The sequence below is a fragment of the Octopus sinensis genome, linkage group LG9 (assembly GCF_006345805.1).
Source record: "Octopus sinensis linkage group LG9, ASM634580v1, whole genome shotgun sequence".
Lineage (NCBI taxonomy): Eukaryota > Metazoa > Mollusca > Cephalopoda > Octopoda > Octopodidae > Octopus > Octopus sinensis.
In genome coordinates, this window is record NC_043005.1 from 52,897,642 (window position 1) to 52,921,438 (window position 23,797).

Below are 23,797 nucleotides of genomic sequence, written 5' to 3' on the forward strand. Positions count from 1 at the left end.
GCTGACCCTATATATCTAGTATATCTAGTTAGTTATACTTATTCACTATTTATGTCTAGTGTTCTTGTTTACATCTAATTCAGACAGCGGTCTACATTTTCCTTAAAATATCTCACTATAGAAAGATTATACATATAATATATATATATAATATAATATATATATATATATATATATATATATATATATATATACACACACACACACACACATATTCTATATCCATACACACACATGTGCACACATACACACGTTTGTATGTAGTTGTACTTGTCATAAGTGACCAGTTTGTTGGAACTTGTTTGCTCTCTTGCTATGTTATTCCCTTGCATCTATCAAAAAAATGAATAAATTGAAAATTTCACTAGAAAGCTTTTTTTTTTGCTTTTGTTTATGTGAGACTCATTTTTACTGTTTTTTTCCCCTTCATTTTAACGTAGCCGAATCTTCAAAATTTCTTCCACATTTTCAACAAAATATATTTTCAATGTTACTTTTTTAACATCCAAAATTCAATGTGTTAACACGGGGTGGTTGTGTTTTGCAAATTTGGGCATGGCTCTGTGGTAAGAAGCTTACTTCCCAACCACGTCATTCTGGGTTCAGTCTCGCTGAGTGACACCGTGAACAAACGTCTTCTACTCTAGCCTCAAACCTACCAAAGCCATGTGAGTAGATTTGTTTGATGGAAACTGAAAGAAACCATTTGTGTGTGTGTGTGTGTGTGTGTATGTATATGTCTGTGTCTGACTGTCTCCCACCACCACCTGACAATTTGTATTGATGTGTTTATGTCCCCATAACTTAGCGGTCGGGCAATAAAGCCCAGTTAAATATGTACCAGACCGTTCAAAGGAAAAAAGTTTTACTGGGGATAATTTAGTTGAGTAAAATTATTCAAGGTGGTGCCCTAACATGTCTCAATCTGACTGAGACAATTAAAAGACAAACGTCTAGTTGGTTTATGTTTGTGTGGGTGTAGTATATTTTTCGCTTGTTTTTCACTCATTGTATGTATATATATATATATATATATATATATATATATATATATATATATATATATCAGTGGCAGAGGTTATTTTCATTTCTTCTTGGATTTTGTTACCAAACACTGAACCTTTTGTCCATCATGTATGCTGAGAGAAATAGGTTTACTTGGTTTAAGTTCCTTGCTAACTTCAAAAGTTACAACCAGATTTTGAGTGATGGATTGGTAGAATCAAATATAAGTACCATACATAGTTTCTTTTGACTCTGCACTCTCAGTTAAAATCCAGCTGTGGTCAGCTTTGCTGGTCATCTTTTTCAGTCATTAATTGATGTGTGTGTGTGTGTGTAACTTAAAGTTAGCATATATTGATTCAAGTAGTATTCATAAAAAAAAAATCTCCTTAATGTATCATTGTATAAAACATTTTAACCCCAGGTTCCTACAGAACAGCCATGTTGAAGTGGTGATAAATAAGTAATTTACTTATGTCCACAAAAATAGCCAGTGAGATCCATGAAGGTAGAGTATGCAGATCCAGTGGTAATCCGAGTAGAGTGCTGGTATGTGGATGAGGAGAGGTGCTGAAAGGTCTGGAAGTGCTTAAGATATGCAAGTCCAAGAGAGTGGGAAGCTCAGTCGGGATCAAACTGGGGTAACCACGTGTGTGTATGATATATATTGTTCATATTTATAGAAAAGATGACCGGTGTGGGAACAACATGGCGAATTCGCCGTGTTAAACCACTGAACTCAACACATTTTTTCTCATTTTCTCTGTTTATTTCCTCATATTCCTGTCTGTTGAAGAGTGTAGGCTCAAAACTTAAGACTTTTCCATTTTTCAGAAGCGTCAAACTAAAACACTTGCTTGTTGTTCCTTCACCCATCTTTGTCTCTTTGTTTTTCTATAAATGTGAACTAATTTACTGATATATATATATATATATATACGAGGGACGTTCAATAAGTAATGCCTCTGACCCACTTGCAATTGTTTGATCTAGCTGAAATTTTGCATGTGCTATTAGTTACATCTCTATAGATTAAGTGGCGAATTACAGCTCTGAACTAATTGTGGTTTCTGATTTACAGGTGTTTGAACTGAGACAAGTGTGAAATGGAGCCTGTTGAGTGTCGAGCAGTGATCCGGTTTTTGTATTTAAAAGGACGCACACCACAGGAGACTTTTGATGTAATGAAAGTAACTTATGGGGATGATGCCCCACCATATGACCTTGTGAAACGCTGGCATCATGAATTCAAACATGGTCGGAACTCTGTGGAAACAGCTCCCAGATCTAGTCGTCCCCCTTCTGCCATTAATGAGGCATCTGTCCATCAAGTTGAGGCTGCCATTTTGGAAGATCGACGCATAACTATTCGCCAAATAGCCCATGAGCTCAAGACTAGTACCAGGTATGTGGAAACTATCATTCATGACCATTTGCATATGCAAGAGGTGTCTGCCAGATGGATTCCCAGGTTGCTCACACCTTTCCAGAAGCAAGAACATGTCGAGTGCTCGAGGATAAATTTGGAGATGTGCCAAGAAGATGAGTCAAACTTTTTCAGAAAACTGATTACACAGGATGAAACCTAGGTCCATCACTATGATCCAGAGACCAAAGCCCAGTCGATGCAGTGGAAGCACCGTGTCTCACCTCCTCCAAAGAAGGCAAGGGTGCAGCCCCCCGCTGGCAAGGTCATGCTCACAGTCTTCTGGGACCAGGACGGAGTAGTGATGACAGATTTCCTGGCAAAGGGTACCACAATTACAGGAGCCTATTATGCTTCACTTTTGAGGAAATTAAGAGAAGCTGTCAAAATCAAGAGGTGGTGCAAGATCAGCAAAGACATCCTCCTCCTGCAGGACCACGCTCCGGTCCACAACTCACGTGTCACCAGATCAGAAGCACAGGTGTGCAGCTATGAACTCCTCCCCCATCTCCTGACCTTGCACCCTCTGATTTTCATCTCTTCCCAGCCATGCAGTTGTTTTTGAAAGGAAAGCGTTTCCCAGATGATGCAGCCTTGATTTCTGAAGTCGCGTCGTGGTTGGAGGACCAAGCTGATGTCTTCTACAAAAACGGTCTCCAGAGCTGCATCAAACGATGGGAGAAATGCGTAACTCTGTGTGGTTCCTATGTAGAAAAAGGCTAATAACTGTGCCAAGTTTCGTTGCTCTACTGCTATGGGAAGTGGGTCAGGGGCATTACTTATTGAACGCCCCTCGTATATATACAAGATAAGAATACAAGATATATATATATATATATATGTATATATATATATATGTATATATATATATATATATATATATATATGTATGTATATATATGTATGTATATATGTATATATATATATACAGGGTCAGGCAAAATGATCTGACACATTTGTAGGTTAAATAAAAGGCAAATGAAGTAAAGAAACAAAAAAGCGTTTTTATTTTTGAAAAGTTCATATAATGCCATTTTGTTTCATTATGTTTTAAAAATTAAATCAGTCAAATGGGATACATTATTGTCCACACACTGTCGAAGGCATTCACGAAAGTTGTCAATAACTCAGCGGGTCATTTCATATGGAATGGCAGTAATTTCTTGATGAATTGCATCTTTAAGTTCTGGCGGTGCGAGGTCAGCCGGTTGATTTTCGTTTCAATGCAGATCCAGTAGCTCTGAAGTTGGTAACCCATTACAAGATCGTGTTTCGAGCTGGTACGGGATCATGTCTACCAAGATTGAAGTGCAAACGGAACACTCTTTGTGTTGCAGTTACAGAATCGTTTGTTTTGATAAACGTTTCCACAATGAAAGCGCGATGCTTACCAGTCCAATTCATGGCAGCAACTGAAAAAGAAACGAAAAACAATGCCTTTTATTTAACCTACAAATGTGTCAGATCATTTTGCCTGACCCTGTATATATATATATATATATATATATATATATATATATATATATATATATATATATATATATATATATATATATATATATATATAATATAGCACGATTTGAATGTTGGGCCTCATGAATGCAATGACAGGTGAATAAGATCTTTGGCAGTATACCGTGCTATGTAGACCTGTCAAGCCAAGTGAGACCGTAGTCATGGCCAATGCTGATGTCAAGTCATTGGCACCCATGCTGGTGGCATGTAAAAAAACACCCACTACACCCTTGGAGTGGTTGGCATTAGGAAGGGCATCCAGCCATGGAAACCATACCAAATCAAATTGGAACCTGGTGCAGCTCTCCAGCTTACCAGAGGATTACTTTGTATGTTTCTTAGAATACATATTTATTATTCTTTTACAAGCGTAGTTTTGATAGTGACGTCGAAGTTTACGATGAAGACAAAGCCAGCTGACACTTCGAACTCACTATCTCACTGTCAGTACTATTCTTGTAAAAGAATTACATATATTCATGTTGTACCTTTTCGTTTTCATACAGTTGGCATTGAAAGCTGTGTTACTTTCAGTAATAGGCTTGGCAAGATCTTTTTTTTTATGGGCTGATGTGAAAAAATATTATCTTGGTCGGTTTTGAAAAAAAATAAAATAAATAAAATGTTCACGTACACACATACATGAACACACATGAAGAGACTATTGATTGTGATTAGGAAGTTTTAATTACAACTTGTGAATATATATAATTTGTAAGGCCTCATTGGTATTTATTGTCAGTGGTTGAATTTAATATTAATGGAGGAGAGTATGTTAAAATTCATGAAAAATACAAAAGTGAAATTAGAAAATTTGGAGGTTAAAAATCAAAGACAACTTTAATGTCTTCGTTTTTGTAAGACAGAACATGGAGTTGGGCGGGAGAGGGCACACGCTTTTTCTTTCACATTCTTATCTTTCATTTTATTTTTTCTTCTCCCCTTCCTCCACGTTCGTATGTATATAAATAGTACTAGACAGACCTACATATCGACTAATTTGAAGTATCTTATATGACATCTTCATTTATCTAGATGGACTTGATTAGCTTTTCTTGAAAACCACTTGAAATTTTTCAAGTTTTCACTTTAATTTTTACCTTATTTTAATTTTATTATTATTATTATCATTATTATTATTAAATGCTTCTGCATTGTATGTATGAAAGAATGATAAGATTCTCTTGATGATAGCAATTTAATATCTAGAATGTAATAAATGTGGTTGTAATGGTTCTATTTCGTTCCACCACACCTACACCTGGAGTTCAAATCTTACTAAGATGACCTAATAGTAATTATCAGCATCATATTCTTGTTGTTGTTTAAAGCACACAAGGCAGTGTCACATAAAAGTGCCTGTGTGGCGTCACGTACAAGTGCCCATGCAGGGTCACATAAAAGCACCTGTGTGGTGCCACTTAAAGGCATTCAGAGCACTCTATAAAATGGTTGGCATTATGAAGGGCATACAGCCATAAAAACCTTGCCAAATCAGACTGGAGTCTGGTGCAGCCCCCTGCCTTGCTTGCCAGCTCTGGTCACATTGTCCACCCATGCCATCATGGACAATATGTTAAATGATTATGATGATATTCCTGGTCAGTTTAGAATGGTAGATTGGTGCTATTAACATGGTAATTAATGGATAAAAGGCTTTGCCATATTCAGTCATATACTTTTTATGTTCTGAGTTCAAATCCACTGAAATTCACTTTGCTATTCATTCTTCTACCAAGGTTAGTGGTCTCAGTGATGTCTCCTGATGCATAGAGCTAACTAGGTCAACCAGTGCGTGTTCTCCATTGCTGATGACCCCATGCCAGCCCCTCTGCATCCTCCAAGGTGACTTCAAACCTCATCAGATTTTCATCAATCATGTCCAGCTATCTGGCACAGGGTCTACCAAAAGGCTTTTTCCAGTCCACAGCTGCTGCATTGGATGAGATCATATCATCAATTCCAGACAAAAAGTGAAAGTAAAATTGACCCTTGGTACACAGGTGCTGGTGTGGCTGCTTAGTTAAGAAGCTTGCTTCCCAAACACTTGGTTTGGGGTTCAGTCCCACAGCGCAGCACCTTGGGCAAGTGTCTTCTACTATAGCACATGGTCAATCAAGGTGTTGTGAGTGGATAAGGTAAATGGTAACTGAAAGAAGCTCATTGTGTATGTGCTTTTTCTGTACCCTTATCTAAATATTCTGTGATGGTTGCAAATGAGCAACATCATACAAAGGATGTTCACTTTCAGTCTGCTGTGAAAAACATGTCTAGCTATGGGAGAATATAGCGGTGAGGTTGGTGACAGGAAAGGCATTTGTCCATAGAGAATCTACCCCAACAAATTTCATTTGACTCATGCAAGTATATGATTATGATAGGTAGCCAAAAGACAATATTTAGATTTTATTTAATTGTTTTTATGTATATGTTTTATTTTGGAATTATATGTATCATGTATTTTATTTCATTTATTTATCATGCCTCCTAGAATTAGATTTATTTCCATTAAACCTTTTTAAGTTATATCCTCCATTTGTAGTTTAAATGTTTCCTTAATGTTTGTCTGAGCTGAATTGAAGCTTCAGCCCAGTATAATATTTAAATCATTTTAGATATGAATTTTATTAGAATGTGGGCACTACTTCAAAGGGTTTTAATTGAACAAATCGACATGTGGTTATGCTGGGCACTGCTTCAAAGAGTTTTAGTTCAAGAATTCGACCCCCAGTACATATGGTACTTATTCTAAGCTACGAGATAATGTATGATTAATTCAAAACAATTTAAATAAGCATTACATTTGACAGTCAACTTGATGCTCAAGGGCTAATGAGGTTCTGCACCACTTTCTGAAATTCCATTCAGAAGTATTAATTCAGCATGAAGCTATGGTTGAAGAAACTGCTCCAAAGTCTTTGTCTTGTGATCAAAACCAGAACCACATAGGTGTAGCTGTGTGGTAAGAAGCTTGTTTCACAGCTACATGGTTCCAGGTTCTGTCCTACTGTGTGTCACCTTGGGCAAGTATCTTCCACTATAGCCTTGGGCCGACCAAGACCTTGTGAGGGGATTCGGTAGACAGAAACTGAAACATATAACAGATATATATATATATATATATATATATATATATCTGTCTGCATCTGTGTTTGCCGTCCTTCCTCTCCATCACCACTTGACAACCAGTGTTGGTGTGTTTGACTAAAGCCCTTCATGGCACTGCTCCAGCATGGCTGTAGTCAATTGACTTAAACAAGTAAAAGAGTAAAAAAAAGCAAACTTCTTAACCACACAGTTTGAATTTCCATAGACGAAGAATTGATGATGGTCAGTCAATCTGTCTTTATTTCTAGTACTTAGAAAGATGGATCCTAATGATCCTTTCCGAGTGATATAGATTCAGAGGGCTGGTTTCCATGGTGCATATATGCACCCCCCATCCCACTGGATGGGATGTTGGTCTGCCATTCGGATTTCTCACTTTTGCCAGCTGAGTGGGCTGGAATTATGTGAGATGAAGTGTTCTGCTCAAAAGCACAACACACTGCCAGGTACAGGAATCAAAACTTCAGTCTTGCAATCATGAGTCCAATACCCTAACTGCTAAACTATGCACCTCTGTGATTGATTCTAATGCTAAGGAGGTTAATGACAGCTGTGATCAATTGGGCTACAACGGTGGATGTATGAGCAAAGTGTATGCTAAAAAATCCTTCAGCAGTAAGGATACATTCATTTGGTTCTTAGGCTTTCTAATCAACAATTCAGGTTTCAAGTGTGTTCACAGTTCAGAGGCCACCACCCACTCAGATAAAACCACAATCCAGTTCCTACTGAAAACACAATGCTGATAAATAATATGTCAGTAGTCCAGAGATTTAATCCTCAGATTATGGCTGAAAAACAACTAATCCTTCCAGTTACTGGTTTCACTTGCAGAAGTATGTGTGTCACTTATCTAGCTGTGGTAGTAGTAATAATTCAGTCCTTAGTTCAAATCTTATAGTGTAATCAACCAGTCACCCCACATTTTAACCTCATGGCCATTTTCACTGAATATATTATCATCATCATCTGATGTCTCTCTTCCATACTGATATGTGTGTGTTTATGCATATGTAATATTGTGGGTATCTTCCTTTCTCTCTCTCTCTATGTATGTATATACTGGTATATGTGTATCTATTTCTCTCTATATATTAGCATGGAAAGCGGACGTTAAATGATGATGATGATAAACTGATGTGTGTATGTATGCATGTTTGTGTGTGTGTATATATATACACATATATATATATATATATATACACATATATATATATATATATATACACATATATATATATATATATATATACACATATATATATATATATATATATATATACACATATATATATATATATATATATACATATATATATATATATATATATATATATATATATATATATATATATATATATATATATACTGATATATGCGAGAGGGTGTATGTGTAAATATATATGTAAATGTGTGTGAATATATGTAAGTATATATGTATGTGCGTGTGTTTGTGTATGTGTGTGTATGCATGTATATATACGCTTAAATATTGTGGGCAGATTTATTACTTTTATATATGATAAAGAAACCATTTACCATCCCCCATCATCATCATCACCATGTCTGATCATTGTCATTATTGTTAATAAAAGAAATCCTTATTACTTTCATATGGAGGTGGCACAATAAATTTTGTGTTGCACAGTAGTAAATTGTTGCTACATTATAGTTCGAAATATTTCAAATATTAATGCTGTTTTCAAGTACCTGCTTGGTGTTTCTCCTTTATCCTAGCACATTCTCTAAGTAAAAGCAATCACACATCTAAATATATTAAATTTTCTTTTTTTTTTTTTTGTTTGTTTTATTTATTTTACTTAAGTTTCAATTTTGGATAAATATATATATATATATATGTATATATGTAAATGTGTGTGTATATATATGTATATATGTAAATGTGTGTGTGTATATATATATGTATATGCGTATATATATGTATATATGTAAATGTGTGTATATATATGTATGTAAATGTGTGTGTGTGTATATATGTAAATGTGTGTGTATATATATATATATAAATGTGTGTATATATGTATAAATGTGTGTATATATATGTATGTATGTAAATGTGTGTGTATATATATATATAAATGTGTGTATATATGTATAAATGTGTGTATATATATGTATGTATGTAAATGTGTGTGTGTGTGTAACATTATATATATATATATATATATATATATATATATATATAAATATATATATATATATATATATATATATATATGTAAATGTGTGTGTATATATATGCATATATACACAGACACAGAATTGCACTTGTTTCCAGCAACAACCCTCTCCAACATGAGTAATAAGTAAATAATAATAATAATAATAATTTTTAAATGATGATGATGATTAATAATAATACTACTACTACTACTAATAAAATCAGTAAATGCCTATAGAAATAAAACTACCCATAAATAGCTGAATAATTTATGTATAGCTGTAGTTACATTGTAAACTGGAAATAGGAAGCAACATTTTCATCCCTTCCATTAGATTACATTAACCGCATTAATATACTTAGATTCTGTTGAGATTTTACTTTCTCTTTTTATTTTAACCTTATTTTATATTTCATGGTATAAGTTTTAGCTTAGAATTTGCAATGAGTTGTTAAGAATTGATAATTAGATGATACCAGCCATGCCTTAGTGATTTATTAATATTTTCCAGCTTATTGCTGCCACTCTGGTATTATTCCTCGAGACCGATTTCTGCTTCTTCCCGTGTTAGTGTTGGTGTTGGTGTTAGCGGTGACAGTGTGCGCGAATTAGGCAAAAAGTAATCAGGATAGAATCATGATAATTCACTCGCTCAAGTTTAGTATTTAGGAAGGTCACATGCAGTCAGTTCATATGAAAGAATGGAAAAAGAAAAAGAAAAAAGAAAAAAATTGTAGGTGTTCTATTGAGAAATGTAAGGGGTTGGTGGTTGAAGTAGGTTGGTAATCAACACATTTTGTGTGTTAATTTCTAATGGGACTGCTTGGTTACTTCAAAATACTTTGGCATGTTCCACTAATCTGTCTGGCTTACAGAGGTGAATCTTCCGTGTCTGCTAAATGAAGACTCTCATTTGATTCCCAGAGGAGTTCTTGTTACTTTCGCTTATGTTGCTGACCAAATTATTTATGGCTTTTTAACTCTACCATCACCAGGCACTGTTGAAGCAGAATGTAGTTCTAGTTATGGTGTTGAAATAGCAACTCGAGAATCTTTTAATTCTAATTTACTGCAGATATTTCTTCGTAATTTGGACTGTGGACTTCATTCTAAACATTCCTAGTTAGTTGACCGTTGATATCAGAGCATCTGGACATATTAGTGAAGATGACCAAAAACAAAAGATTTGTGTGTTGATAGGTTAACACCATGAAATTAGTGCTAAAATAAGTATTACTTTTTCCTTAGCCACTTGGAGCTTAGAAGATGATTGTTTTTACTTACATACATTCATGTTTGACTGTTACACTGCTTGTTGATTTTGCATTTACTGTTTTAGTGTCCTTGGCCCAGCACCATTTGCAGGCGTTGTAAGTTCACATAAGGATAGCAAATGTCAATACTGCATTAAGGGTTGGGGCCTTGGATGTCTAAACAAGTTATCATTAAGTAAAATATTTGAACCATGTTCAGTGCTAAACAAATCACATTCTCAGAAAAAATTTTTGTTGGTAGTGGAATATGATCCTGAGCTATCAGTAAGCAGAAAAGTGACAGATGATGCACCAAGGCCCAGTATAATTTAGTTACCTAAGCTCTTGTCTTCTTTTATAATTGCCATTAAAAAAATTATCACAGGGACACTAGTTCATGCAAATATCTCAAAAGTAGCCAATGCTGGACTGCAATTAAACATTGCATGAAAAACAAGCTTCTGTTTGATTATGATAATCTTTTTTTTTTTTTTTTTTTTTTTTTCATGCAGAAATTGAGTAGTGGAGAATGGGGTGTTTGTAATATGTCTGTCTGTCTGTCTACCTAGCAAGTGAGAAGGGCGCACAAGCATGTTGTGTAGTTAAGAAGTTGGTTTCGCAACCACATGGCTGCAGGTTCAGTTCCAGAGTGCCCTGCTCCTGTCAAACTGTCCAACCTGTGCCAGCATGGAAAATGGATGTTAAAAAATGATGATGATATGAACATAACATAGTTGTAAGGCAGGGAGCTGGCAGAAACATTACCAAAATGCTAGGCAGTATTTCGTCTGTCTTTATGTTCTGAGTTCAAATTCCACCGAGGTCGACTTGGCTTTTCATCCTTTGGGGGCTGATAAATTAAGTACCAGTTGCACACTGGTGTCAATCTAATTGACTGGCCTCCTTCCCAAAAGTTTTGGGCCTTGTGCTTAGAGTAGTAAAGTATATGAATATAGTTGTATTATATGTATTTATTAAGAAGAGGAATAATTTCTTGATATATATATATATATATAGCAATTAAGGACAACTACTTAATAAGGAAAACTTAACAAGAAATTGTCAGGTAGATAGCGTGAAAACCTCATAAGAGAAAAAATTTCGAAAATAATTATTTCTTATTGAACATATTAATTTATATATAGAGGGCATTATACATACATGCCACACGCTAAGAGGGACAATTAGTAATTTCTAATTGGTAGAAATGACTAATTGTCCCTCTTAGCGTGTGGCATGTATGTATAATGCCCTCTGGCATGTATGTATAATGCCCTCTATATATAAATATATATATATATATATATGTAGAAGCAAACAGATAACTTTGTTTATCTGCATTGTTTTAAATGCATTAAGAATTTTATCATAAACCTTACCTTGTTCTAAATCCCCATTTATTTCATTGAATACCTCTGCCATATGCTCTTTTAGAATCCAATTCTATTTACTTATTTATTTTACTGACTTTACATTTCTTTTACTGCGTCAGCATGGCTGTGATGGTGGTGTAAATTTGGTCTTTCTGTCTTTATTTGATATTCAAAATACACGTAAAAATATTTATGTTCCTAATGCTGACAATATCAGAATCTCTGATTTGAAAAGTTGTGCATGCAATAACCACTAAACTGCAGCTGCCATGCTCTGCTGAGGTGAGTGGCATTCGTTGTTTAGCCCTGGGTCAGTCCTGATCTGACAGACCTATGTTCGAAGGTGCTCCATCTTTGAGCATTACTAGGGTGCATTAGCAAGGTAGTACAGCATTAAATCATAATTCGACATGCATTAGTCATCTCTTCTCTCACTTCTCTCCCTCTCGATCAATCAGCACCTTTGAATATTCGTCTGCGCAATTTTTTTTCCCCTCTTTGTGTGACTACAAGTTCTTTCCTGAACACTACATCTGCATAATTTAACTTTAACCCTTTGGCATTTAAACTGGCCATGTCCTATCTAAATATTCCGCATGGTTTATGTTCAAACTGGCCAAATTTTGCTTCTCAAATCTACCCTTAAATGTCATTTTAAACAAAAAAATCACATCACTGCAATCTCAGGACTACAAGATAATACAGGATAAATTGAAAACAATGTAAATAAACAATCTGAATGCCAAAGGGGTAATATTTCCTTTCATACACTATGAGATAGAATAACATAACTCTAAACCTGTGCAGTACTGTCTCTAGTTAGCACTTCTCTAGTAAAATCTGTTTATAATAATAGTAATTTTAAATTATTTTGTTTCATATGTCACAATATCTGTTTTAACCCTTTAATCTTTCATACTACTCAGTCAAATGTAAAAAAAAAAAAAAGGTAACTACCCCCTTCAGTCATGAATGACCATGGGATTGCACCTTGAAAGTTCCCCTCTGAGACACAAGTCCAGGCAAGATTGTTTCTGGAAGGAAGGTCAGCAGTCACCCATGCATACCAGTCTCCCCTCTTCCGCACCACCGACATTATCTAAAAGAAAGGCAAAGGCCAATACAGCTTAGTACAAGTGATGTCACAATTCATTTCTACAGCTGAGTGAACTGGAGCTACATGAAATAAAGAGTCTTGCTCAAGAACACAGCTCACAGTCTGGTCCAGAGTCAAATTCCCTACCTCGTGATTGTGAGCCTGGCGCTCTAACCACTTAGCCATGCACCTTCACTGTAATATTTATTCACATTTTTTAGAATAACATTGTAGGGTAGGTGTGAAAGGCTGGATCTAGTCAGATTGAACATAAAACTGGTTGAATATTTTGTGTCAGATTTGGGCTGGTTTTAAATACTATTATTGGCTGCAAACAATATGGTCTTGATTTCAGTTCTTGTGCTATAACCCCTGTGTTGTACTTGTGAACAAAATAACTCGCGCAACTAAAGCTTGTCTCAGCTTGCTTGACTTCGATGACGAAGTTCTAGTTCATTTCTTCATTGAAAATACATTCAGCAACAAAAATAAGCATTCCTTCTTCTGTGATAGCATTAAAAATTGATGAAAGAAAAGAAAAAAAAAAAAAAGAAGAAAAAGAAAGAAAGAGAAAAACTTTGGAGTAACCTAAATCATATTTCTTAGTTGAGAATTTGGTTCCTGTGGAAATGTGTCAGAAATTGTTTGTTAACTTCATTTTCAATTACTATAATGATGCATTGGTAATTAAGAAATAAAGGCTCCGATTATTTTAAACTAGGTTTAGTTGAAAAGTAACACAAATGTGATTGATGCTTTGCTGCGGTACTTGGATTGGCCAATATTAGTCTCTGTTGCCATCTATGTGGGGAAGAGGGGGGTATTTTTATAATTTTTTTTTTTTGCTACTATTTCTTATACCTCTCATTTTATTATATATTTTTTTTCTCTCTCTTGCTCACTTTCTCTGTAATCTATCACTCCTAAATTTCTTCTCCTTCCTCTTGAGACTCCTTGCCCTCTTCTTCCTTGTCATCCTTGATGGCCGCTATCTGAAACTAACTCACCCACCCTTCTGCACTGGTAACAGTGGTTTGGTTATAATAGTCGCGAATGGAGTAATATTGGGAAAAATTTGATTAAATGCAGGAATAAAAAAAATAGATACATAAATAAAAAAAGCCATATTAAGTGCAAAATGCACAGATTGTCAATATAGTTTACTGGTGAAAATACTTATTAGATTTTATTCAATAAAATATCTCAGTACTATATATAAATAAGTATATATGTATTTTAGTGTGTGTGTATATATATATACATACATATGCATGCACACATATACACACATACATGTGTATATATGTATTTGCCTCTGTGTTTATGTTGAAGAATTACCACATGCACACACATGTATATACATACATATATACATAAATCTCTTCCTTTTTGAGATTTTTTTTTCTTGTTCCAACAGAATTTTTTTTGTCTTGATTTTTTTGTTATTGGAAAACGTCGACAAAATTGGATTGCTTGAAAATTATGAAATATGATTTTTAAAAAATTTTATTTATTTGCTACTTGGCTGCCAATTAGACTTCATTAAACATACTTTGATTTACGCTCAAAATTCAGACTTTTTTTTTTTCATTTTTTTTTTTTTTAATATTTGACACTCTCACACATGCACAGTCTTACACACACACACACACAAGCTGCTACATAATTCTATTTTGAAATACAGGAACACACACACACACACACCTGCACATTGTCATTATTCGTACACCTAAACTGATAACTAAATCCATTTGTTTTAAAATAATATCTGCTACAAGTCATCTCTCTCTTGCATGACATGCCAAGAATCAGGTGAGGTGGGAGGCACCCCCGTCCACCCTAAAAAAAGAAAAATGACAAAACCTTACTGGTTGTAAGTGTGTCTAGGGAGCAGCAAGATTGTTCTTTCCCTTTTTTAAATTTTGTTTTATGGGTACTTGTAGAATTAGCTTCTGCTGGTTATGAAACATCTCTTTTTGGTATTTTTGCATAAATGTGTTTCTTTTTTCTATCCTCATTCGCCTAATCTTTTTACATGTGCATTTGTTAACGTATATGCACACACAAACACACGCATTTATACACACACACACACACACACACACGAGTCTGTATAGTATATATATGTATATATATACAAATATACGTTTATACTATTAGGTGTGTATGTATCTGTATATATATATATATATATATATATATATATATAATATATATATATATATGTAGGACTTGTTATTTTTCATTTACCATATTTTTATGCATTTTTATCTTGTTTGACCCTTGACAACAAGCTTACTCGAATTTGCTGTCATAATAAATCCATTCCACACCATAACAACAACAACTACAATAATAATAAGTACTTCTGTAGTCATATAATTTAGTTTGATTGACATATCTGTTATTCCACAGAAATTTCATTTCTCAAAACATAACAGTCTTCCCTTGTATGTCTTTGAAGAAAAAAAAGAAAAGATTTCTGCAAAAAAGAGAACAAGGGAACAGAATAGATATAATTCTCTGGATATCCACTTGAGTGAACTTGAATGTTCATTTGGACAGGAAAGCCTTCTCTAAATTGGGAAGGCTTGGGTGGGTGGATGAGTGGGGTGGCTATGACTCCCCCCACACATGCTGCATTTTCTCTTTTCTTTTTTTCTGACTTCCTAAAGAAAGAATAATGTGGTGGCAGGGTTTTCTGTTGTTAGTGCTTTCTGCTGGTGTCTTTATTCTAGTGGTGTTTTTTTTTGTTGTTGTTGGCTGTTATTTTGACTGACGGCATGTAAGTCCAATTACAATCTGTGCTCTACTTATAAATGACAAGATAAGTTTTGAACCTTAGGGAACTATCTGGCTTACTATCCATCCATACTTGACTTCAACAGTCTCTTTTGTATTCGGTATATTAGATGAATGCTATCGTCTTTCTTTTCTTGCAAGTGGGCGACTTATTAGCAACGTCTTCAAAGAAAGAATATGTGCATATGTGTGTGTGTGTATGTAAATATATATAATGTGCATGTATATATGCATATATATGTGTGTATATATGCATATATATATATATATATATATATATATATTTATATATCATCATCGTTGTTTAACGTCTGTCATCTGTGTATGCATGGGTGGGATAGTTGATAGGAGCTGGGTAGGTAGAAGACTATCCCAGGCTACTGTCTGTTTTGGCAGGGTTTTTACAGCAGAATGCTCTTCCTAACACCAACCATGCTACAGAGTGGACTCAGTGCTTTTTACGTGAGGTTAGTTTTGGCATGGATATGCTTCCAAATGCCAACCACTTTACAGTATGGACTGGATGCTTTTTATGGTGGTCACAATGTGCGTTGCATTAGCATTGTTAGCCTTCGAATGATGCAACCCTGCTGGTTACGTGGACAGGCCAACATTCTCTACTGATCAAGATGGGGATGGAGACTACTAAAGCCATGATAAATGGAGTATTTTGCTCAAGAACACAATGCATCCCACACTACACTTCCCTCAGTCTGGAAATCGAAACTAAAATGTTTTTTTCTTTTGTTGTTGTGTACTTCTGATTAACATGGTCAGACTGACATATGATCAAAGAGAGTCCAGGTGTGACTATCCGTTTTTTGTTGAGGGAGATTTGATTGCTGTTTTGCGAGTGGGGTAACCACATAGAAGTTTCTGCATTGATTCTATCATTAAATTACTGGTGTGCTCCGAATCAATGAAGTTTCTTTTATCAGATGACTTTCAATGAATCTCTTGTTCTAAATTAGAATCTACTAACTATTGCTTTTCTTCCTTTTCTCTTTACACAGGTCAAAAGAAGATAACAAAGAGACTGAAGAGCGAAAGAGAACCTTCTCTGACCGACAAAAATCCTTGGAAGAGAAGAAAGCTCAGCAGCTGAAAGAGGAAGCTGAGAGAAACAAAATTGAAGAAGAGAGGCGAATCAAAAGAGAGGCAAAACGAAAAGAAAAGAAGGATCGTGAAAGGCGAGAGTCTATGCAGTTTCAAAAAATTGAGGAACAGAGAAATGAAGTCAGTTACTATGGACCTAACTTTTCAGTACATCCTGCATTAACTAGTAAGAACATTAATTTTTGTTTTGTCTTTTTTTTAAAATCTTGTTGTTGTTCTACAAATCCAGGCAAGGGCCACCTTTTGCTAGAAGTGGGCTGCATCAGACATGACTCGTTATCAAGCAGGTCAAACTACTAAAAAAAAATTCAAGGTAATCCTTCATTAGATGTGTCACTCGGAAATACTTGCAGTTTGTCTGTACTAGTCGACCCTGGCTCAGCAAATCTTTATTTTATTTAAGGCAGAAGAATGTAATTTAAAGGAGCTTCGGCTGCTGCTTCTTGCAGGTTATGTGACTGCTTGTGGATTAATGTAAAAGAAATAAAAAGCATTCTTGAAGCTGCTGAAAAAACTATATGGCTTCTATCTTATCTTATTAATTTCGCTGTCTAAAAAGTAGTTACATTATTGATAATAATAATAATGGCTTCAAATTTTGGCTCAAGGGCCAGCAAATGTACAGTCCTGCTGACTCATAAGGGTCAGTTTCCCAGTTTCAAGGCATATGAATTCCTCACCTGGGCGAGATGCTGGCCTGTCACATGATTACTCAGTTTTTTCAGCTGAGTGGACAGGAGCAACATGAAATGAAGTGCTTTGCTTAAGAACATAGTGCGTCGCCCAGTCCAGGAATACATAGTGGCATTTTGTCCATCTTTATGTTCTGAGTTCAAATTCTGCCAAAGTCAACTTAGCTTTTCATCCATTCAGGGTTGATAAAATAAATTAAGCACCTTTTGAGCACTTGGGCTGATCTAATCGACCTATTTCTTCCCTGAAGTTGCTGACCTTGAGTCAAAACTTCAAAGTGCTTTTATTATTAAGGTGGTCAGCTGGCAGAATTGTTAACTATACTGTAGAAAACGCTTAGCACCCTTTCATCCATCTTTTATGTTCCGATGTCAGATTCCACCGAGGTTGATTCTGCCTTTCATCCATTCAGGGCTGATGAAATAAGTACCTGTTATGCACTCAGAGTCAGTGTAATCGACTTACATCCTCCCACCAACTTGTTGGCCCTTACGTTCTGAGTTCGAATTCAGCCCAGGTTGACTTTGCCTTTCATCCTTTCAGGGTTGAAAAATTAAGTATCTGTGAAACGCTGGGGTCAGTGTAATTGACTAGTTCTCTGCCCACAAATTTGAGGCCTTGAGCCTCCAGCAGAAAGGATTATTATTAATAATGTAATTACTTTTTAGACAGTGATATTAATAAGACGAAAAAATAAATGCTGCATAGTTTTCTAGCAGCTTCAGAAATGCTTTTTAATTTTCTTTTTAAATTGGTGGTGGTGCTGGAAAATTGCTTGGTTTTTTTTTTCTTCATTTTCTCTTTATTAGAAAGAGAAGCAAAATGAAGAATTCTCTATTGTTGTCATATCAAATATCCATTTGTTATTACCTTTGTTGAGGTGGGTGGGTTACTTTAGTTCATTACATATTATTGCTTCCCTACAGCTTGGAGATATGCTGGTCCTCTTATACTTCTTTCAAGGCAAGGAAACATTGATGTGGTTCTTTAGCATCAGGTTAGCCCTGATCAAAGCACACCTGTGATTGAAGACATCCCTGCCATAACTGTCCCATTTTAAGATGGTGTATCTTGGATCTCATTATCCAGTTTGACACCTTTTTTCTTTTATCTTGGTGTATATGTGTGTGTGTGTGTGTGTTGAAGATTTAGCTTCTGTTTCTTGGTTGAGCAACTGTTGGCTTGTTTAGCATATTGTTTAGGCCCATGCCAGCCCTGATCTTGACTGATCTATAGATTATCCTCTGCTTTTGTGTGTGTGTATTTGACTGCTATTTCGAGCAGGTTAGGTAACCACCTTAAGACTACTCATTGCTTTATTTCATAATAAAATAATCTTTATCTGAATACTATAGTGTAAGACATAATCTCTGGATCAGCTATGACTGTAAGCCAGTTTTAAACCTGAACAGTCACATAATCAAACTTTCAAAGCTACAAGTTAATGCATAATTAATTCAAAACAATGTAAATAAGCAAACATTGCATGTGACAGGGTAATCTGAATGCTAAAGGGTAAAATCTGCACATGACCTAGTGGTTAAGGTGTTGGACTTGTGATTGTAAGATTATAGTTTCGATTCCTAGACCCAGCAACACATTGTGATCTTGAGCAAAACACTTCATTTCATGTTGCTCCAATCCACTAAGCTGGCAACAATGAGAAATTCTATGACAGACCGGCATCATGTCCAGGTGGGGAGTATATGTATGTATGTGTGTGTGTATATATATATATATATATATATACATACATACGTACACCGTGGAAACTGTAAAACCAGCCCTATGAGTTAATATGACTCAAGAAGGATCATTCTAAATCTGTAAAGTATCACCCTTGGTTGGGGAGATTTGGCGGGCATGGCTGTGTGGTTAGGGAGCTTGCTTCCTAGCTACATGGTTTCGGGTTCAGTCCCACTGCGTGGCACTTTGGGTAGGTGTCTTCCACTATAGCCCCGAGCCGACCGGAGCTTTGTGATTGAATTCGCTAGGTGGTAGTTACTGCCATGTGTGTATATGTGCATATAGCTGCTCAGTGCCTCTCCGAAAGAGAGAGAGGGTACCAGTGTAAAACTGGTGCAATATAATTGATGATGCCCACCTTGGAAATATGTAACCTTTTATTAGTATCTCTCTCTATATAAACGGCAGTTTGTCTGTGCGTTTTCTGTGTGTCTGTTTTCTCGTACCCTCACTCTGACCACAGCTTTCAACCGATTCTGATGAAACTTGACACACACATAGCCCAATGTCATAATTCAAAACTAACGCAGCGAAAATTTTGAAAAGTTCCCTCAGTTCTGAAAAAAATCGATAAATTCGACAGGGGGTCGAGAATCAGAAACCCAAACCACAGACCGTCTAGGGGACGCAACTCCACCTTTTTTAATTCTCAAAACTGCTTTTAACTGCTTTATAGTTATTTCCCTTACAAACCTGAGCAACGCCGGGCGATACTGCTAGTTGGAAATAATTGTTTTAAGGAAAGTGGATAGTAGTGTTGGTAGAGCAAAATATTTTATGGCATTTAATCTCAATTTCTTAAAAACCCTGAAGCCTAAATCCTTATATAGCCTTTGGTCATCCAAAGTTTATCATCAGTTGTGTTGGAGTCATTTAAATCTTGTTCTTCTGTTGAAAGAAACCAAAAGTAGCAGGTTCAGATCACAGAGTTTGTCTACACACTTGTCTCTAATTCATTTCTTACAAAGGCACCATGTAACACGAACTTTTGACAGTAGTGTAAGGTGCAATATTGGCATTTATAAAAGGTATTAAAAATTGCTTACAGTATCTGCTTCTGTGTAAAACAACTACCATCTACGCTAACACATCACTAACTGCAACAATAATCATCATCATTTAGCATCCACTTTTCCATGCTTGCATGAGTTTGGCAAAGTTTGAGGCAGATTCTCTGTGGCTGTATGCCCTTCCTGTCACCAACTCTCACCTGTCTTTAAGCAAGGTAATATTTCCCATGGCCAGACATCTTTTTTTTTTGTCATAAAAGACTGGAAATTTAAATACATCAACTAAATGAAATATACTCATACACATACATGAATGCCCAGGAACATATATAATAAAGATTTACAATAGAAATTCAATCAAAACTTGTCACCCACCTTAAAGGTAAATTAAAATTAGAAGTAAATAAAAAGTAAGTTTGAAAAATATTTATACAATCTCATCATACAATATTTCTATCATGGAAAGTTGTAAAACATTCTACTCTACATACTGCAACCTTGTAGAATGCACACTGGAAGGATGTTTCAACTGGCAGTCCACTGGGAGTTTTTCTTTGTTGATAGACATTCACGGTGCTGCCTTTTGGAACCCCTGATTTTTTCTAATTTATGGAGACTGGCTGAACTCAGAATGATATGTCTCTGGTAGGCCTTGCTTTTCCTTCCTGCAGTTATTTTTTTGGAAGAATAACCTGCCCTCAACTGTGTTGTTATATCTGCTCGGAACTGCAGATGGTCGCACCGCTTGCAAGTCACTTCTGATTTGGTATACAATATAAATGCATTTACAATGCTCATGTTTACTATATACCAAAACCAGGTATCGCCACCATTTATTACTAGGTCTACCAACCAGATAATAACTAATCATCTGGTTCAGCCAATCCACACCACCCATGTACCTGTTATAATCAAGGTTCACAAACAGGGTGCCATTTTCGTCTACACATGGTTGTGCACTGGTAGATAGAAAATTTATCTGCCTCTTATCTCTGTATCCAGTCACTAGCAGATTTTCTTTCTGCCGTTGGATTATTTCACCTCTTTCTTTTAATTTTGTTTTTTTTATATCCATCAGCAGCCCTTTGCAATTACTGTAGAATACATATACGTTATCACATCTTCTAAATCCACCGCAGGTTTGATCGAACTAAAAAAATTGGTCAAAAAATAACATATGGCCTTGGTTATGGTATGGAAGTGATAAATTTCAGACCACATCGTACCCTAGGCCATGCTGACTAACATATTATTTTCCCTGTACAAAAACTAAATCCACAGCCGTACCCAGTATTTGTTTCACAAATTTTTCAAACTTTGATTCCCTATTTCGTGGGCTTTCCTGGCATATATTGTTTGCTTATATTCTGTGTAACGGTTTGTTTCCTTAGTGATTGCTTTAAACAAGAATACTGGAAAAATAAGAAAAATCTAATGGTTTCGCTTCCTGAGAAAGACTATGGGTAGACCTTATCTCCTCAGAAAAATTGCTAATAAAAACATTTTTTAAGCTTTTACTCCATTCCGATGTAAAATTGTCTTTGTTCCTTCAGAATTGCTGCTTTTGGTTTCGAATACAGAAATATCTGATTCATTCTCGTACACCATGTGCTTTTGTACCACATTCATTCCTTTTCTTGATATCTTCATATCTTCTGTTGAAAAAAACCTTCAAAATTAGAATCACTGCTTGATAGCATGGAACTCCTATCCACTTTTAAAGTTGAAAAAATGTCAAAAAAACTCCCAAAATTCACTGAGTTCAGATATCACGTCAAACAATGTTGGATACTATAACTCAACTATTTACAAAGTGATATCACGTATTTTCACGAATGTACTAATGAGATTTGTGTTTAAATTCATATTTAAATAACAATGGGTACTCTCAGCCAGGTTGGTCTTATGAACCAAAAAATTTTGGGGTTGGCTACGGTCTGGCTGGTATTGAAAGGGTTGAGCAGTTTCTGGTGTGATCTTAATCATCCCTGATGAGCATCACACATTATTCTTTCAACTGTAAGTTTAGGTCTTGAAATTTTGGGAAAGGTGGCCAGTCTATTACACCAACCCCAGTGCCTGACTGATACTTTCTGTGTATACCTTAAATCTCACAATGTATTAGACCACCTCTGCTTCTAGATTGCAAAGATACCGACTTGGAATTTTTATTTTTTAAAACTAAAACCCTCCATGATTTTATATAAGAACACAAGTATACCATTAAATGAAAACAGTTATTTTAGTGAATTCTTACAAATTCCTTATCTTGAAAATTAGCTGAAATAATTAGTGATTTTCATTAAAAATGCAGCTGTGAATGTTTAACCCTTTCGTTACTATATTTCTGACCAAAATACACCCCTCATGAGTTTCAATTAAATTCTAAAATAATCATGAATTTAGGCTTGTTTCATTAAATAACTGTAACTTTTTTACTTATCAACATTTTAATGTGATATTTGGAACATAATTAAAGGAAGGGTTCTTAATCAATTCTATTGCATAACTTTTGACTCAAAGTGACTTTAATTACAGGTAAATCCAGGTAAATTGAGCAAAAGGTAAAAATATTAAAATTTTAAATTGAGCAAAAGGTAAAAAATAAAAATTTTGTTTAAACATCACTATAGAAAATGAATCATCAGCTAATATTCAAATGGGTATGCAACAAAATTTTGATAAAGAAGAATTGTGCACATCAGTTGAATTTAATGCACAACAGGTGTACCATAAAGGTGGAATAAACTGAAATATTGGAATCCACCGTAAGTTTGACCGAACTAAAGAAATCGGTCAAAAAATAATATACGGCCCTGGTTATGGTATGGAAGTGATAAATTCCAGACCACATCGTTCCCTAGGCCATGCTGACTAACATTAGTTTCCCTGTATAAAAACTAAATCCACAACAGTACCCAGTATTTGCTTCACAAATTTTCCAAACTTTGAACCCCCATTTTGTGTTTGTTTACAATCTGCGTAAGTTTGTTTCCGAAGTGATCGCTTCAAACTAGCATACTGAAAAAAATAAAAGTCTAATGGTTTCACTTCCTAAGAAAGGCTATAGATAAACTTTATCTCCTCAGAAAAATTGCTAATAAAAACATTTTTAAGGTTTTTTTACTTCATTCCGATGTAAAAATCGTCTTCGCTGTCGCCTTCGCCGCTTTGTTTCTTCGGAAGGCGCTGCTTTCATTTTCGGATAAAAAAATATTCATTATTTTTTACACTTCGTGCTTTAGTACCTATTTTATTCTTTTTCTCGATATCTCCCTATTTTCCGTTGAAAAAGCTTTAAATTTGGAATCAATGCTTGATAACATGAAACTCCTATCCATTTTCAAAGTTGAAGAAAAATCGATGCCGTAAAACATGTGGAAAAAAATCTCCCAAAATTCACTGAGTTGAGATATCACTTCAAGCAACGTCGGATACTATAACTTAACTATTTACAATGTGAAATCACAT

At 35.2% G+C, this 23,797-nt stretch overlaps 1 protein-coding gene across 2 annotated transcripts in view; it reads left to right on the top strand.

Annotated features, from left to right (window-relative positions):
• Nucleotides 1-23,797, top strand: part of LOC115215665 (chromobox protein homolog 5) — a 117,366-nt gene that overhangs the window by 63,537 nt on the left and 30,032 nt on the right. Inside the window, exons 1-2 of one of the 2 annotated variants that reach the window (XM_036505962.1) lie at nucleotides 2,089-2,410; nucleotides 16,775-17,043. In XM_036505962.1, coding sequence (XP_036361855.1) covers nucleotides 2,112-2,410; nucleotides 16,775-17,043 — 568 coding nt within the window. In that variant the 5' untranslated portion in view covers nucleotides 2,089-2,111. Of the gene's footprint in view, nucleotides 1-2,088; nucleotides 2,411-16,774; nucleotides 17,044-23,797 lie in introns of those variants that run through there. The other variant, XM_029784929.2, reaches the window with a different exon arrangement.